Source organism: Octopus bimaculoides, chromosome 1 (assembly GCF_001194135.2).
Source record: "Octopus bimaculoides isolate UCB-OBI-ISO-001 chromosome 1, ASM119413v2, whole genome shotgun sequence".
NCBI classification, from domain to species: Eukaryota; Metazoa; Mollusca; class Cephalopoda; order Octopoda; family Octopodidae; genus Octopus; species Octopus bimaculoides.
The window spans coordinates 199,102,498-199,122,492 of NC_068981.1; the positions used below are offsets into that span (position 1 = coordinate 199,102,498).

General features: G+C 37.2%; 1 protein-coding gene across 4 annotated transcripts in view; it reads left to right on the forward strand.

The window, feature by feature from the left end:
- LOC106867904 (calcium uniporter protein, mitochondrial) overlaps positions 1–19,995 on the forward strand; it is a 168,744-nt gene that overhangs the window by 111,437 nt on the left and 37,312 nt on the right. For 2 of the 4 annotated variants that reach the window (XM_052973982.1, XM_052973977.1), the window contains 2 exons: positions 3,407–3,511; positions 17,038–17,085. In XM_052973982.1, coding sequence (XP_052829942.1) covers positions 3,407–3,511; positions 17,038–17,085 — 153 coding nt within the window. The remainder of the gene's footprint in view (positions 1–3,406; positions 3,512–17,037; positions 17,086–19,995) is intronic. The other 2 variants (XM_052973989.1, XM_052973985.1) reach the window with 1 other exon arrangement.

The following is a 19,995-nucleotide window of genomic DNA, read 5'->3' on the forward strand; positions in this document are numbered from 1 at the left end:
AACGATGATGATGATGATGATGATATATATATATATATATGTATATATATCTGTGTTTCTCTCCTTATTTCTTTCTGTGTTCCTTTCTGTGGAAGAGCATAGGCTCAAAACATTAAAGACTTTTTCACTTCCCGAGCGTTATACTAATACATGTGTTTGTTTTCTACACCACCTGTCTTCATCTTTTGGTTTTTTTTTGTGAATTCTCTCTCTATATATAGATATATATCTATAAATATAATATGTGACAATTAATTGATTGTCATAATAAAACTAATTGTCACATATTCTCTTTATAGATAAATTCCTCTGTTTTACATAATATCGAGGTCTCATTCATTCTTTTGTTATCATATTATTATTATTAATATATAGATATATATATATAATGCATTGCAGAGTTTGTAAATAGTGTAGTGGATATGATTGATGGAGATGATGTCACTAAAGTGATGTTACTGGGCTTTTAGAATTGTGGTATTTGAAAAGAAAATTATTTGGAAATATCACAAGCAATTTTAAGGGTTTACAGAGCATCTTAGGGAAAAAGCTGTGGAGATTTTTATTAGTTTTTGAAAGGAGTGAAGAGGTGCTAGAAGGATCAAAGTGATTACAGTATTGGAGCATGGGAAGTATGAGTTATGAAGGAAGCCTATATTACAACCAGTTATATAATGGGGTCTATAATGGAACTAAGATATTTACAATATTAACAGTTATATAATGGAATTTCTTCTGAGTTCAAATTCCACTGAAGTCAACATTGCCTTTCATCCTTTTGATACTGATAAAATAAGTACCAGTTGTGCACTGAGGGTCAATGTAATCGAGTTACCCTTACCCTGAAATTGCTGACATCATGCCAAACTATGAAGCCATTGTAAGGGTTATCTCCTGTGCTGTTTTATACATTCACTGCTAGATTCCACGATATTCTTTCCTTTTCTCAAGGTGTAGGTTGAAGTCAAAGAGGGAGACCTCTCAATGGTTGCTTGACCTGCTAGAAATAACAATCAAATCTTCTTCAAATCACACTCTACAACTGTTAAAGGCAAAATACGATGGCTAACAATGTAGTGTTAGGGGCACAAAGTTGTTTGGCTGTAATACTGGATAGTTATGGTTGGAATGCCTCTGCTTATCAGTCAGTGTGATCAGAGATGTGGTTAAACAACCACCATCATGATCTCATTACCATTCCTTCTCTCTATTTGTTTCATCCATTCTTCATTTCCACAAAAATTCTAACTTCCATTTTAATTCTTTTTCCATTTTCTGTTTCAAAAAATTTTTTTTTTTTTATTCTTTTGTTTGGTTTTTCTAAAACTGAACTGCAAAAGCATAACCTGCAGACTCGGTTAATATCTTCTCTTCGTTAATTAACAATATTCATTATATTTGCTATTTGCTAGCATCTATAATGGTGGCCACTATTCTGGATTAAAGTAATTGCTGTAAATTAAAACCTCTCTCTTAATCTCAAAGATAAGTTTGGAAATTTTCTTAGAATTTCATTTTCAGTTGAAGTCTGACACCACTTCATTTGATAGCAAAATGATAACTGTTAAAAGAAAATATATCAAATGAATAAATATATTTCTTAAACATTTTACATTATGTGATGTGTGTGTGTGTATATATATGTGCGTGTGTGTGTGTGTATATATATATATGTGTGTGTGTGTGTGTGTGTAGAGGGAGATGCACACGTTTATAAACATATATAGTTGCCATAGTAACAAGCTAACACACACAGTGAAGCTGCTTGGCAAAGATTGACCATGAACTCTGCTGTGCATGTGCACTAGGTTTTAACATTCTAGCTCACTGTTTACAGCAGTGCTTGGAAGAAAGGTGTGTAGTGTGTGATTGCCACATTGGCCATGACAGGGAAAGTTGTCATGGCAATACCTGCTCAGAGGCCTACACAAAGTTGCAGAAATTGTATGGAGAGGAGTGTAGGAGCCGTGCACAAGTGGTTCAGACGTTTCCAAGATGGCTGAAAAAAACTTTGATATTGATGAGACCCACAACCAACAAAACTGAGAAAAATATCGCAGATGTGCATACAGCTGTGAGGAGAAATCATCAAATCACCATCCGTGAGTTATCAGAGGATGTGCAGATTAGTTACGGTTCACTTCAGTCCATTATCACTGAAGATTTGGGTATGAGACGCATATCTGTCAAGTTTGAGCCAAAACTGCTTTCAGCTGACCAAAAAGACACTCAGGTTTCTGTTGCACAAGATCTCCTTCTACTTGATTGTGTCGAGAACAATGGAAACTTCTTGAAAACTTTGTGTAGGCCTCTGAGCAGCTATCACCAAGCTTTTGGCAAAATCTGATGCAGATTCTCTGCTCAACTTTCTCTTTCGTGGAGAATGTAGTGATCACATGCTACACACCTTCCTTCCAAGCACTGCTGTAAACAGCAGAAATGATCTAGAACATTAAAACTTAGTTGGCCAATTCCCAACAGGAAGGTCAGTTGGAAGGCTGTTCTTGTGCTTCAAAGACAAACTAAAAGACAATCTGAAGTGATACAACATTTCCTTTTCTTCCAGGGAAATCAAAGCATCAGAACACAGGACCTGGCACCAGTCCTGCTTCTCCTTAGTTCAAAGATTTGAGCAAAGTTAATTCCAGCTTCGGGACCAACTTCTTGCAAGCATGAAGGCATGCTGGCAAAAGACTGCTCCTCTAAATGGAAACCTTACCTGTCATTCTGGTTTTGGAGCAGGAAGCAAAGCAGGCCTTGCCCCTCCACTCAAAAAAACTCAGAGTAAATGATCTACAAGCACTCAAGCAAATTGAGTCCTCAACTTGTTTCATTTGCCAAAAAGTTTGCAAGGCACCAGCAGACCTCAAGAGACACATTCATGTCCATAGGACATGATTAACACTTTATTTTACTGAGCCCTCATTTGTTATTCATGACAAGAGAAGCCATCTTATGTATATATCAAAACAGGAGATTGGAAAACTTTTTGGCATTATTTATTCACCATTACACATGTTTCATTTGCTAGTAGGAATTACAAAATTGTACATATATTAGAAAACATGCAAGATATCTTCTATTACAAATTCTTCAGGCTGAGAATCAAATGATAGCAAAAAATGTTCCAATCTTGTGTTTTGAAATTATTATTCTGAAGAAAATATTTTCTAGTATTTTTAACTTTTATGCATACCTCACACAAATATCACATCTACATTCAGATTTGAAAAAGTGAAATAAACAGCTGTGCTTCAAGACAATGCATCTTGGATTTTAACCCTATTGATATAAAATATAGACGTCTGTATGTGTGTGTTCTCATCATTTCCTGTTGTTATCTTTGCTTGCTTCAAACCAATTTGTTTTATTTTATTTATTTATTTTATTTTTTATTTACTTACAGAGGGAATTAAAGTTGCAAAATCCACATCAATAAATAATCTTTTAAAATCTGAATTCTGGCTTATAGTAAACAACAGGGAATATCATGTCACACCTCCTGAACAAAGTAAGTACAAAGACTTTCTCGGTTTACTTTTTCAATCCTAAATTTCATTCAGTACATTTTAATTATTCTAACATTAATTATAACTGCAGTATCTTGTCAATCTACCAACCTGCATTGTCTACAAACTGTCAAGGGTTTAGAAATCTTTATAGTTGGAATCACCTTTTGGTTCCATTTCAAGTTGTCACTCATTATTCAACATATATTCTTATTTGGTCAATCTCACTGAGTGACACTTCTCTGAGCCTGTCTTCTACCATCACTGACTTGAATTGTTTTAAATGTCTTATCTCATAATATTCTTTAACAAGAGTCTGATTTCTTTGTAAAGTGGTTACAGTACAAAATATTTAGGATCTCACCTTAACCTTCATCACATTAACTAACCCTCTCATTCCTTCTTGGCTAAAAATGCCTATAATACTTTTTTAAAATTTATTTATTTATTTACACCTGGTGTTGTTACTTTCTTTCTTCCTTCCAATCCCGTCACTTCACTCTTTACACGGCTCTATTTAGTTCCGTGTCACTTACTGCTTGTTTGGGGCTCTGTTTCAACCCCAGAGATTTGCGATCGTCCAGCTGTCCTCTACATTTAAGTTTTTTAATTCTTTCTCACTGTCTAACAAACTGTTGTCCAACTCCAGTTGGAAGTTGAACCTTATTTAGAAAGATATTTCAACTTTCTAAATATTTGCCTTACTTATAGCAATAGAATTTACATCATGGAGTTCCAGAAATTTTGTTATATCAGGTTCAATGTTGCTTGTGATCTCTCCACAGATCGACTCCATTCACACCAATGTAGCAGCCTAACATCATCAGTTTCATTCTAAACTTCCATGTATATATATATATATATATGAAGGAGCATAGCCTAGTGGTTAGGGTGTTGCACTTGAGATGGTGAGATCATGGGCTTGATTCCTAGACTGGGCATTGTGTTGTGTTCTTCAACAAAGCACTTCACTTCACTTCACATTGCTCTGCAATCATTTCACCATTTGACATGTGGTACATGGTGCAACTGTACAGGTAATGTTGATTTGATGGAGGCTGTGAGCTTATGTGTACACAAACATTTGATCATTATAAACAAATCACCTGTGTGGTTGTTCAGCAAGAAATTGCTGAAACCTCAATAAGAGAGTCCATTTTATATATCAGCGTCATCATTCATCATCATCATTTAATGTCCGCTTTCCATGCTGGCATGGGTTGGACAGTTTAACTGAGGTCTGGCAAGCCAGGAGGCCACACCAGGCTGCAATCTGATCTGGCAATGTTTGTACAGCTGGATGCCCTTCCTAAAGCCAACCACTCTGAGAGTAGTGAGTGCTTTTTAAATGCCACTGCCACAGGGGTCAATCAGGTGGCACTGACATTGACCGTACTCGAATGGTGCTTTTTACATGCCACCAGCAGCATTGGCATTGGCCACAACTACGATATATATATATATATATATATATATATATATAGATGGATGGATGGATGGATGGATGTGTGTGTGTGTGTGATGTCAAGTTGTTAGAATGGCATTTCTGCTATTATGGCACTTAAATCTTTCAACCCATTTGGCTTTGAACTTTCTGAACCCTAATTCTCTTGTATAGAATTGGATATTAGTCTAACTTCTGTATTGAAGTGTTTCTCAATGTTTGGTAAATTCGGTTCCCATCTGCTCACAGGATATTGCCCCTATTGGCTGTCAAGGAACTCGTCTGCCTTTGACATGCCGATACAATGGCATCCTAAGCCGTTTTGTTTCATTCCACTTTTAATGTTACTTGTGTGGAATGCAGGGAGGTGGGGATTTATTGCTGATAATCAATTAAGAATTATTATTTGGAAACCAGTTTTTCCTTCAGGGAAGATATTGTTTTGGGAATATAGATTTCTGTTAACAACAACCTTTGAACACATTTGATCGATTTAATCTACATGGTTTGTATGAGGAACATTAAACCAACATAACATACATCAGTTAATGGGGTTGGCGGCGGTGGGGGATTGATTAATCAAATATTCTAACTTAATCCTATTACTCATTAAAATGTCATCCCAACTCATTCCCACATTTCAGATCAATGCTTACACGGAAATTTATATTACAATGTAAAACATTACAATGTTAACAGCTGTTGAATCATTTTGTCAGAAATGTTTCAATGGAGGTGAACATGTGGAGCAAATGAAGAACTTGATCTATTGTACAAATGAGAACAAAAACAGCCCCCCTGTAAACAGTTTTCTCTTAGCTTACTCTAAGCTCAAAGCCTGAAATTTTGAGGGAAGGGGTCAGTCAATTACATCTTCAGTGTTCAACTGGTACTTAATTTATCGACCCCAAAAGGATGAAAGGCAAAGTCAACCCTAGCAAATTTCAATGCAAAATGTTATATTGTGTGTGTGTTTTGATTTTTTGTATCTATACGAGTAGACTCTCCGATGTATTTTCATGTTATTTACAAATTTAAGATAGCAGGATGCAATTTATGAGAAATTTGGCTGCTATTTCCAGTGGGTCATGGTGACCATTTCCTTTGTTGGACACTTAGACCAGCTAACATAATGTGATGTTTCCTAGTGTCGGGCAGCAATGCCATTGGAAACAACTCTCTTGTACATTGTATTTGAATTCTTGAGAGAAGTGATTGATGAAAGGTTGGTGTGAGATGTGAGTTATTTAGAAACTGTGTGGCTGAGCGGAATGGCTGATTCTTATCCTGGCACCATTATCATAAACATCCAGGTCATAACTTTTAAACTTTATATTTTCTCTGTAAACTTAGAATCTTACTCTGGATATTATGTTATCTTATGAAAACAAACTGGTCAGTTCTTTTCACTGGTCAGTTTTTCTGACCTTGCCAACCATGACGGCCATAGTTATAAACAGCCCTCTTCTTTAGCTCCATGGGATTTTTCCCTTTTTAACTTATACCTCAGTATTGTTTCTTTATTTCATAATTTTGTGATTTGGAAGGGGTTTTACAAGTTGTCCAAGACCAATAATATCAATATAGCTGCTGTTTCTCTTTCAATAGTTGCACATTACCAGCTGCAGCAAAAAACATGGGTCGGTAGGAAATTCCAAGGAGCAAACATTGTGAGGAAAAAGGACTGAGTGTAGTGGTTAATGTAGGGGTGGATGAACTGACCCTGGGTGAGGAATGGAGGTGGCACCAAATCAGCCAGTTCTGGTGGTCAGAATACATGGCCCATGTGTGGGTCAGCAAATGACTTGTCTCCGTGACAGTTGCATATCCTTCTTTCAGCTGCTGTCTACGCTGCCTGTGCATCAAATAGCTGCACCAACCTTCCAGATGTGCGAGCAGAAATCCATTATGAGTCTCACCTGACCTCTCTACTGAGATACCAGTTGTTGAGGCTTGAAGAGGATTTGTTAATAGTAAGATAGGATTGACAAAATGTGAAGATAGATTTATAAGGATTTATAAATGTAATTCCTATTTGTAAACACAACTAAGTTTTTTTTTTTCTTGCATGAATTTAACTTCTCTAGATCAGTTTTAATTGATGGCCTGTAAATGCCATTAAAAGTGTTTCTTAACTTTCAATCTGACATGGCTAATTATTCTGATCCATTGATTTAACTCTCTCGCATAACTGGTGCAAACATAAAGCGATAATGAGGAAACCATCAATTAATTGAGGCCTTAAAATCTGGCCATAATTTCTGTTCAGTACCAAACTCCATTTCTATGTGTTACCTTTGGAAAGCGGTAGATCTCTTTGCAATTAGAAATAAAAAATACATTCTTTCATTTTTGGAATTTTATCAAAATAAACTGTAGCAAAATTTTTGCTTAATTTTTGATTTTTGTTTTACTGATTTTTAAGAAAATAAATAAAATTTAAAAGATAAATTACTATACATTATATAACTTATTGCTTTCTTTTTCATTCAAAAATCATTTTATATTTTTTGTTATAACATTATTTCTTTTAATTTTCATCATTGATTTTTAAATCAATAGTATTTCTCAATGTAGATCAATCAATGAATCAGTAAGTTCTTCTCTCACAAAACATGGCATCTTTACATATGCGTGTGGATGTATATAGATCCATTTCCATTCCATTTGTATTACCTTACTAGATCCATCACTCTTTTGCCTTTCATTTATTTCACACTAAGAATGCCACAGCTACACAATCTCAATCTAGTGTTCTTACATCACCATATTTACAGGCAATTATACAGGGTGTGGCAAAAAAAAAAAAAGAAATGTAAGTAGGAAATATTTTGCCACTCCATACTTAACAGTAGCAGAGCTTCACTATTTTGGGTTATTGTAGTACAGAGTCTAAGTCTCCATAGTTACAGTTTCTATATGTATTTTTGAAATATCCTACCACAGTAGAAGAAAAAAATCAAAATGGTCTGCACCACAGCATTTATTCGACAGAGGATCAAAGAATTCTTCAAACTGCAGTCTCTAAACAGCAAGTACACAGCAGTCTTAGAAATGAAACTCTTCTAATTAATTATAGTAAAACACATCATTATCATCATTCGTTTGCCATGCTGGCATGAGTTGGATGGTTGACAGGGGCTGACAAGGCTGGGAGCTATATCAGGGGTCATCATGTTTTGGCATAGTTTCTACAGCTGGATGCCCTTCCCAATGCCAACCATTTTACAGAGTGTACTAAGTGCTTTTTATATGGCACCATCACTGAGAGGGTCACCAAATACCTTGCAAGACAAGAAAGGCAAAAAACCCTCTGCTTGGAAGGGGTAAATATTTAATAATATAATTCGTCTCCTCTAATTCTCAAAAGCTTTTCAAATAATCTTGCCAAGTTCCAACTTGTCAGATAAAACAGTTTTATTGGTTCCTGGCAGGAAGCTGTGGCCATGCTGGACTGCATTGGTTTACTTAGAATTGTTTTTTAATTTCCATTTTGCTATTTAAAAAAAATTTTTCAGTCAGGTACAGGCATCACTGTGTGGTAAGAAACTTACTCCCCAACCACATGGTTCCAGGTTCAGTCCCACTGCATGGTGCCTTGAGCAAGTGTCTTCTGCTATAGCCTCAGGCCAACCAAAGCCTTGTGACTAGCTGTAGTAGACAAAAACTGAAAGAAGTCTATTGTGTGTGTCTTTGTGTCTCCCCCCCCCCCACTGCTTGGCAACCAATGGTGGTGTGTTTATGTTCCTGTAACTTAGCAGTTTGACAAAAGTGACTGATAAAATAAGTACCAGGTTCTAAAAAGAAGCAAAAAAAAAAAACTGAGTACTAGGGTTGATATATTCAACTAAAAACCCTCCAAGTTTGTGCTCCAGCATGGCCAAAGATTTTATAATTGTTTAATTTTACTATTTTGAAATGTATTTAATAAAAACTGCTCTTAGTTGTTGAATTTGGTTTATTTGTCAGAAATGAACCATTAAACGGTTTATAGAATCATCCTCAAAGTCACTTTCAGAGCAAAAACAATGGCAAAGAGTGCATCAGGAAAGAAATGGTCAACTTTTCAAATCTGTTTTTCCTCAAAATACGTTTTGTGTGTTCAGTTTCTCCAGGATACAGTTTATTTTATTTATTTATCTATGTGTGTGTGTGCACCTGTATGCGTGGGTGTGTACGTGTGTGTTAAAAGCTAATTTCTTTACACGTGAAAGTTGTTAGTATTTGTGTAAGCAGCCTTGTTGCATATGAATTGAGAATAGCTTTGTTGGAAGTCCGTTACCTTTGTGAGACCAATAAGTGCAATGGAACTCCTCTCGAAAATATCGTCTTCGTATTCTGGAAGCAGCTGGTCCCTTATGATAAAGGACATGCCAATATGTACAGTTAGTACAATACTTTCAGCAATATCTACCTACTCCTACCACTTATCTACAAAACAAACAAACAAAGGGCCCAATTTCTGGGCCAGGCTCCCAAACATACATCCAGTTTTTAAAGTGTTTAAACAAGATTTTCATGCTAATTATATTTTATCTTTTCCTTGAAGACTGTAGCCATGCTGGGGCGCCACCTTCAGGAATTTTAGTCAAATGAATCAGCCCCAGGATTTATTTTTCATTTAAGCCTGGTACTTATTCTACCGATCTCTTTTTCCAAACTGTTACAAAAGCTTCTTTCAGTCTCTGTTTACCAAATCCACACACAAGGCTTTGGTTTGCCCTAGGCTATAATAGAAGACACTTGTTCAAAGTGCTATGCAGTGGGACTGAACCTGGAACCATGTTGTTGGGAAGCAAACTTCTTACTACACAACCATGCATGCTTTGCTAGTTTGTTTGTTTTTTCATAAATGCTAAAAATTTACCTGAAATTGGTTTGGTTCTTTCTCATCATCATCATCATCATTTTAACATTTACTTTTCTATGCTTTCGTGGGTCAGACTGAATTCATTAAAGCAGATTTTATACAGCAGGATGCTCTTTCTGTTGCCAACCGTCACCTGCTTGCAAGCAAGGTAACATGCTTCCCCCTCATGACCAGACATGTTTTCACTGTTGATTGGAAAGGAAGGGCATCTTTTGTGTGATGGTTATTTGTTTACAACTATCTTGCAGTGTCAAGGTAAAGAGATGCTATCATACACACACAAACACACACATATACACAAACACACATACACAGACACATACACACGATGGGTCTTTTGTGCAAACAGAACAAAGAGCACAAAAATGGGGCCAGTGGGTTCTTTTTTTTTTTAAATTATGAAAACAATGAAGAAGGTATTTGAATTACGATGATTAGGAAACTAAATTCAATAACTTTTCTGTTTCACCTGTAACTATTTTTAGTTTGCACCTGCCATTAAGCCAGTCTGTATTTATGAAATGAAAGAATCAGTGAACTTGAGCAGTCAATCTAGTTCAGGTGTGGAAACTTTATTCATGTCCCACTGGGGTTTAACCTAAATCAATAACACAGCTTTTATATATTTAACCTGAAACAGCAATAATGACAGACTATTGCTCCTTTCTCTCTCTCTCTCATCAATACTATTGATTAGACAAATGCCATTAACAGTGCTGAGTATAAAATATATTTTCCAGCAATTTTAGATGGTTATATTGACCCCAGCATTTCGCCTAGTAATTATGTTATCAATCTCATTTTTGTCAAATGGTTATGTCCACCTTGGCTTAAATGAACAGGAATCTCAGTATTCAAATACGGCAAGGTGTTTTTACAGCTCATTTGTTTGTAGGTCACACCTCAGTAATAAAGCATTAATGTCTGTCTCAAGCCTGTGCACTCCTTAATCTGGTGTTTATCTGAGTTTGTGTGAAGCATTATTGACAAAGAGTACAACACTGTCCATGCAGTGAGACAGCAGCATATCTGCCGCATACAAACACTACTTCCTCTGTTAATCTTTTTCTCATCTTTGCATTTCCTCTGCTGTAGACTTTGTATGTGGCAGGTGTGCAGCTGCAATAAACACTAAGAATGTACAGGAAAGAAAACTTCATCAAATGGCCAAGGAAATCCTTAGAGGTAGTAGATAGTTTCCATCATCATCATCATCATCATCATCATTTAACGGCCGTTTTCCATGCTGGCATGGGTTGGACGATTCAACTGGGGTCTGGGAAGCCAGGAGGCTGCACTTGGCCCCAATCTGATCTGACAGTGTTTCTACAGCTGGATGCCCTTCCTAATGCCAACCACTCCAAGAGTGTAGTGGGTGCTTTTTACGTGCCTCACAACTACAATTTCCATTTGATGTGATCTTGATATTGCTGTTCATGTTGATGTACTTGACTCAATAGGTCTCTTCAAGCACGGCATGTCACCCTATGACCCAAGGTACTTTTGAGTGGGTTGGTTATGCGACACTGGTGAAGGTTACAGCCATGAACTCACTTTATTTGTCGGGTCTTCTCAGTCACAGCATACCTCCAGAGGTCTCAGTCTTTTGTCATTGCCTCTGAGGCCCAACGTTCGAAGGTCATGCTTGACCACCTCATCCCAGGTCTTGAATAAAACTGACTGGGCAAAGTTCAGAGTTACTACCTTTGTTGGTAAAGAAGGGCCCCTCCCTTGCATATATACAAACAGCATTGCTACATGTTAGTGAAACATAGGCTGTGACTGCAGAGAACATGTGAAGGCTTGAAAGAAATGAAGCCAGCATGCTCTGTTGAGTGTATGATATCAGTGTGCACATACGACAAATGGTAACTGTTTTGAGAGAAAAACTGGATATGAGGCATCAGATGAAGGATGCAAGAGAGAAGCCTACACTAGTATGGAAGAGGAGAGCTGCATAAAGAAGTGCTGGTCTGTAATAGTGGAAGGAACTTGTAGAAAGGGTAGACCCAGGAAGATGTGGGGTGAAGTGGTGAGAAATGATCTTCAGATTTTGAGTCTCACAGATGGAGATGATAAAGGATTGAAACAACTGGTGATTTGCTGCTGTAGTTGAGAAAATCTGCTCAGCTAAATTACAGCCAAAAGTAAAAATGTGTCGTTTGTGCCCATGTCCCTACTTCCCCACCAACCTACCTTCCCTCACTTATGCTCACCACCACTGTACTCACCTCCATTCCCCCCTCACATACCTACCTGCACAATGTGTTCCTGTTAAATCCTTCCCCCCACAACATATCCTCCTAACACCCTCTCCCTCTCCCCTACTCATTAAATTCTCACCCCCACCACTAGCTCCCACTTTCCTTTCAGTGAACTCACTCACCCTCTCCAATCCCTGGTCCACTTCACTACACACCCCTCACTGTAACTTGGGTGTATGACCCCCCCCTCCTCACCATTTTTCTCTGCTTTCTTTCTCTCCATTTGAGATTGCAATATTTCTCTTCCAACGCAAGATGCTTTTCCATTCCTCAATGCTACTGGGAAGGATTAGGGATTGTCTTGGTAACCTCACTGCTGATGGTACCATGGAAAAAGCACTCGTTCCACACTCTGTAAATGTGGTTGGCATTATTAGGAAGGGCATCCAACCATGGGAACCATACTAAAGCAGTCAGCAGAGCTTGATGCAATTTTCTGATTTGCCAGTTCCTGTTGAACCGTCCAATCCATGCCAGCAAGGAAAATGGACATTAAATGATGATGCTGATGCAGCAGATATGTCTTCACATGCAGAGTGTACTGTCACAGCTTTTAAGATTTCTTTTTTGCAAAGAACTTGATGTTTTGAATTTACAGAAAAATTCAGTTTAAAATTTATGGTCACTCCTTGTTAAACTGTAGCCATAATAAAATATAATGAAGGGAAACACACACACACATTTGCTGTGTATATTCAACAAAAGACTAATCACAAATCATTGGTGAAATCATGATTTCTTCCTCGTCAAATTTAATATTTAAATACATAATAACATATTTTTTTATTTTTTTTTAAAGATCATTGTAAAGGTTTAAAATTATGAACAAATATCAACAAAAAAGTGCATTGTTTTTCTTTAATTTTTTTGTCTTTGTTAACATTTTATTTACAATATGATTTCTTGAATTACATTTTGAAATTGGTTTGAGGAAGGAGATTTTCCATCTTATATTTGTCATGTTTGTGTGTCTTGCTTGTATTTATCTTGTGGTGGTGTATGGGAGTGAATGAGTTTCCAATAGTTATCTTGAAATTATATAAGAATAATTTAAACACACTATTTACACTTGACGGATATTTGTCCTCATCTTGTTTGTGGTTAACACAACGTTTTGGCTGATATACCCTCCAGCCTTCATCAGGTGTCTTGGGAAAATTTTGGACATGGGTTCTCATTCCTAAGATTTTGTTTTTTTCAAAGTTGTTGTTGTTATTATTCAGGTCACTGCCTGGAATTGAACTCGGAATCTTGGGGTTAGTAGCCTGCGCTCTTAACTACTACGCCATACGCCTGTTGCCATATGTTGCTTCATCAGGTCGTTAAGAAATTCCTTTCCTAACCATGTGGTGCTGAGTTCACTCCCATTATGTGATTTCTTGAGTAGGTGTCTTCTATAACCTCAGGTCTTCAGAATGGAATTTGGTTGATGAAAACTATGGAAGTTCGTTGTGCATGTGTGTAGGTAACATCTTCATTATCATTATTATTCAGGTCACTGCCTGGAATCGAACTCGGAATCTTGGGGTTAGTAGCCCACACTCTTAGCCACTATGCCATATACCCGTGGGCATATCTGTCAAACATAAATAATGTATCTTCATAATTGTTTTACATCCACATTTTATGCTTGTGTGTGTGTGTGTGTGTGTGTGTGTGTGTGTGTGTGTGTGTACGTGTACGTGTGTACACCTGTACAAGATGTGTCAAAACATGTAAGTCAGGTATTGTATTAAATAAGGTTCCAATATATTTGACTAAAACCTTTTGACACTGTATTCCAGCATGGCCACACTCGATTAGCTAAAAACCAATTCAAAGAAAAATAAAAGTTCGATATCAGGAAGTTTTATGCAAGACATTCTAGAATTTTATGAATTTTGACACTTTTCCACTTTTGTGTTATAGATTTAACATTGGATTAAATAATGACCCTTTCTACTGCTGGGTACAAGGGCTGAAATTTCGTGTGGAGAGTAGTGTCAATTACTTTGACCCCAGTATTTAACTGGTTTATTTTTTCTTGTCCCCAAAAGGATGAAACACAAAGTTAACCTTGGCAGAACTTGAACTCAGAACATAGGCAGCTTGCCATTCTGCAAATAAAGTAATAAGAATAATAATAATCATAAATGTCTGTTTCTCCATGCTGGCATGGGTTGGATGGTTTGACTGAAAACTGGTAAGGTGGTGGTAGGGGAGGTTTGCACCAGGTTCCAATTTGATATGGTCAGGGTTTCTATGACTGGATGCTCTTCCTAACACCAACCAATGTTTTACACCTTTTTTACATGGCTGCCAATTACGCAACACTGGTATTGGCTTTGATCTCACTTGGCTTGACAAGTCTTCTTCTCAAGCACTGAGGCCCAGCATTTGAACAGTGCTTTTTATATGTCAGTTATGCAATCTAGATGTATTGCAAAAATCAGCATTACTCGGAGCTGCATGCATACCATGTAAAGTACTGTCTGTCTGAGGTGTATGTTGTGCCTTGACAGACTACAAATCCTCGGAAGACACACAATTCTTCAATCTGCATCACAATATTGGATACTGTGCAATATCTTCAATAATAATAATAATAATAATAATGAACCAAATTCGTTGACTGGCACCCGTGCCAGTGGGGCGCAAAGAACACCATCCGAGCGTGATCATTGCCAGAGCAGCTGTCTGGCTTCCGTGCCAGTGGCACGTAAATAGCACCATTTGAGCGTGGTCGTTACCAGCATTACCTTACTGGCACTTCTTCCGGTGGCATGTGAAAAAACATTTGAGCGAGGCCGTTGCCAGTGCCGCTGGACTGGCTCCTGTGCAGGTGGCACATATAAAACAACATTTGAGCGTAGCCGTTGCCAGTTCCGCCTGACTGGCCCTCATGCCGGTGGCACGTAAAAAGCACCCACTACACTCTCGGAGTGGTTGGCATTAGGAAGGGCATCCAGCTGTAGAAACTCTACCAAATCAGATTAGAGACTGGTGCAGCCATCTGGTTCGCCAGTCCTCAGTCAAATCGTCCAACCCATGCTAGCATGGAAAGCAGACGTTAAACGATGATGATGAATATTTCTCTTTAATATTAGAAATATTGTCATTAGACTTCTTCAAAATATTTATTTTTCTTTGTTGTGTGTGTCACATGTTCTGAATGTTTTAAATTCATTGAAATTTGTTTCCATCAGTTTTAAGTGAATTTTATTATTGATTCTTAGTTACATTTTAAAGTTTTCTATTTAATATTGCTAATATTGAAGTTCTGTATTTTGTGATCTATATATATCCCTGTATAGAATCCATTTTTAGACTGTAGCTTGGTATATATTGATATGTTTTGGGATGTTTTGATCTGTAGGGCAGGTGGGGCCAGTATTTGCCCTGATTTCAATCTATCCTGAAACATCAGCTGAACATGATTGGAAATGAAATCGGTCACCATAAGGGTCTTCAACTGTTCTTTTAACCTACTTACCTAGTTTATACAATAGAATCTATTAAAGTACTGCTACCCCAACACAGATGTGGAATTCTTTTATAAACCGCCAGGGTTCATTTGACATAAACAACGAAGCAGTGGTCTTCATATATTTCAACAGAGACACTAACCTGACAGGTTTTTGTAAACCATTACAAAAGATTTGATATTCAGGTCTAATCCTTCCTGAGACCAATGTCTTAAATGATAGTTTTGTCTTGTTTAAATTCAGTAAAACTAGTTTTTATAAAATGGATTTTTCTCCATAAAATATTCTTTCATGACACAAGGTGCTGTGACATAAGTCGTGTAACAATGTCTTTGTCAGCTGCTGTATTCAAAAACACCATAGAAATCCTCTGGTTAAACAAACACACACTATCTCTCTCTCTCTCTCTCTCTCTCTCTCTTTCTCTCTCTCTCTCTCTCTTTCTCTCTCTCTTTCTCTCTCTCTCTCTCTCTCTCTCTCTCATGCATACACACACACACACACACAGTGAAAATATCTCTTAGGTTGTTTCTGCATTCCTTGTCTTGCAGTGTTTCTTATAAATGTCTTTAATTAAGTCACAATAAGTCTTCAACCAACAAGGCAGCCTCTATGTCATCACTCAACCTGCAAAAATTAACAGCCAAACTTCCCTCAATGCTACCATTAAAAAAATGAAAGAAAAAACCCAGCCCATATTGCATAGTCAAGTCTTTTGTAGATTACAAATGGGAAAAGAGACTGCTTGGTGTATGGCTACAACCCGTTTTGTTTATAAGCTGGCTTGATCAAGGCTGACCTATGGTTACAATATCAGCAATAAATTTCTGATAAAACCACACTGTAAAGATATTGATAGTGTATTGCTTTTTGATGTTTTGCTCATCTGGACACCTCTGGCTGATGTGAAAGCACAAGAACCAGAATAAAGTATTTTCCAACAGAGGCCATCACTACATTCTGCAAAAAGCTAATGTTTTAACACAGAAAAAAAAAAATGTCCTGAAGACTGATTCCTGGAGTCAGAGACCAAGATGATGATGGATGGATGGAATGCTTTTGATCATAGGGTTGTTGTCTCTGGGCTGCTGACCTCAAGTGTAAGGTTGTCTCTGTTGTTTGCTCAAAATGAAATATCTCCCTTGTGAAATAAGGAGAGATATAAGTGTGTAGCCACAAGCAAAGCTCTTTCCTAGCCACTTTTCAACTTGACTACTTTTTCATATATTGTTTATGTAAATTGGATTTAATTATTCAGCATCTTCATAATATAATGAGATGCAAAAACTGTGCCACTGATACATTTTCAAGGGATATTTTTTTCTTTTCTGTTAATATTTCCTCAAAATAAAAAAGAGTATTCTGAAGAATTTCTTTCTTTTGTTCTTAACAAAATATTTATGCTTTTCAGAGTTTTCATGATTGCAGTTTTAGTTTTGTTCAAATCTTTCTGCTAATTCATTTTGTCATTATTATTATTATTTAGAAATACCTTTATGTAAAAGACATTATGCAGGGAAGAAAGGAAATAATGGTAATTTTCGTTTCTGATCTCTCTCTCTCTCTTTTTATATGTGTGTGTGTGTGTGTGTGTGTGTGTGTGTGTGTGTATAAGTATAATATAAGTATAATAGAATACAAAGTAAATATCTTATGATATTTACTTTGTATTATATTATACTCATTTATTGTGCTTTTACTTATGAATTTTTCTATATGTGACTGGATTTTCATTGATGAGTTCATGAACCTTGGTTCTTTTCCCTAAAACTATATATATATATATATTTAATACTGTGAAACTTAATTTAATTTTAATTTTTAATAAATTGATTTTAATTGAGTTTTTACCTGTAATTTTGGATTTTTATCCCCAATATTATTATTATTATTATATATATATAAGAAACTGAAAACTTCTCAAATTATTTGGAATTTCTTCTGATCTTCAGACAATAGTGATGAATAAAGTACAAAGAAAAATAGCCACATATATATATATATGTGTGTGTGTGTGTGAGTATATAATAGAATGTGTTGAAAATATTTCAAATGATAAGTGTTGACTGGATGCAGGAAAAATCCCATTAAGCTTCATTTGTTGAGGCCCCTGTTTGAAAAGGTTCCATAATAGGAAAGCTCAAGACAGGATAGAAGGTGACTTGGAGTTATGGCAGTGACTGAAAAAAAATAGAACAATAGTGGTCATCACCATCATCGTTTAATGTCAGTTTTCCATGCTGGCATGGGTTGGATGGTTTGACTAAGGACTGGCAAGCAAGGAGGCCACACCAGGCTCTAATCTGATCTGACAGTGTTTCTACAGCTGGATGCCCTTCCTAATGCCAACCACTCCGAGAGTGTAGTGGGTGTACAGAAAAATGTGTTATGAAAAGTCAACAGAATTTGGATGCAATCAAAGTTGGTGCACAGGTGATAGGTCTATATATAGAGTTATACCTATATATCTGTGTGTAACTATACACACTATAGTTAGGTGTGTATATGTGCCATCGACCACTGCTTTCTCTCCCCTCTCCTATATTTCATTCTTATCTCGCATCTTACCCCCTCCCCATACTGGTGTTTCCCCCATCAGCTGCATCCCCACCCTTGTTCATCTCTCATTACATTAACCTCTACTTCCACCTGCTTTTACCCCCTCCCCCTTGCCCTCTGATGAGTACTCACATACTCTCTCATCCCCTCCCATCACCCCCTATCCATATCCTCCCCCTCTTGAGAGCTTGTTCTGGCACTCCATCACTATTTTCCTTTCATCTCCCTCAGCCATGTTTATCCCCTCTATAACAAGACACCTGTGCTTGCCCCTCTATCATACTTTAGCCTTTCAACCCCTGGCATAAAGCCATCCACCTCCACCTCCTGAATGCTTCCTAGTAGTAGGGGCTTTTCGTTTTTCCTTTTCCTCTGTTCTTTTCTATCTTACAAGTTACATGGCAAACTCACTTGTGTTGGTGGCACAAAAAAAAGGCACCGAGTCCACTCTGTAAAGTGGTTGGCATTAGGAAGGGCATCCAGCTGTAGAGACCATGCAAAAGATGACACTGGAGCTTGAGAGAGCCCTGTAGCTTACCAATTTACCTGTGAAACCACCTTAACCCATGCCAGCATGAAAAGCGGATGTTAAATGATGATGATGGTGATGATATTTTCCCCTTTCCACTTGAGACAACCATGTATCTCCCCTGCAGCCGAGTACCTGTTTCTGTCCCCCAATCATGCTTTAGCCTTTCAACACCTGGTAAAAAGTCCCTTCCTACCCATCTCTCCCAAATATCACCCCCTTACACACACAAGCACTTTGTTGGGGGAGATTTTTCCTGTTCTTTTCACATCTTGCAAGTTACTTGGCAACCATACTAATGCCAGTGGCACAAAAAAAGTGTAAAGTGATTGGCATTAAGAAGGGCGTCCACCTATACAGCCCTTATCAGAGCTAACACTGAAACCTGACAGTTTTGATAAATGATAATTATATATCATCATCATCATTGTTTAACATTCACTTCCCCGACTGGCATTGGTTGGATGGTTTCACATGGAACTGGCCAGCTGGAAGCTGTCCAAGCTCCAACTGTTGGTTATATATAACTCTGTCTCAGATGAGTGATTGTGTGTTATGCATTTGCTAATTGTTTCAGGGGCCTTTGTAGTTGTCAGCTGATACAGACAGTTTGTTACCTTTGACCCTGAAGGGCATTGAGGATGTAACACTTTCCGCTAAGTGGACTGGAGCAATTTGAAATTAAGTGTTTTGCTCAAGGGCACACTGCATTGCCCCGTTTAGAGATTGAACCTAACACCCTTAGCCACTTGGCTTTACACACTGCACACTCACAAGTCTGTACAAAGGCTTGGAGTCTAACAATATACAGCAACATCTCCTTTTTATGTTGGTATTATTGATAAAGGAGACTAATATTAGATGAGGCGGTAGTTAGGAGGACTACCATCTGCAAGAAAGGTTAAAAGTACATTTCTGAAGTTCTGTGTATAAGAGTCCTTGACAGGATATGTGCCGTTTTTCACATATCTTCAACTAGGAATTTCCTTGATCATACGAGGAAGCTAGATCCATGATTAAACCAAGTGAACATCAAATATATATCTGGGTCTCTTATATTGAGCAAGTTTTCTTTTCAGAGTAAATGAAGGAGAGCCTTTTCTAGTGAATCTGTGCAATCATCATCATCATCATAGTTTTTCATGCAGACATTATCCAAGCCAGTTCTTATGTGGAGTTATATTCCTCGTAAGCAGGACGCCATGTCTCATGCTTACATTTTTTATCTTACTCAAATTTGTGTTCTTAATAGATTTTGATTACAATTTATTCATATGCATATTTAAATAATTTTAATTCACTCTAGTTTCCCCCCTACCCACACACAGTTTTCTTTATATATTTTCACTCGATGGT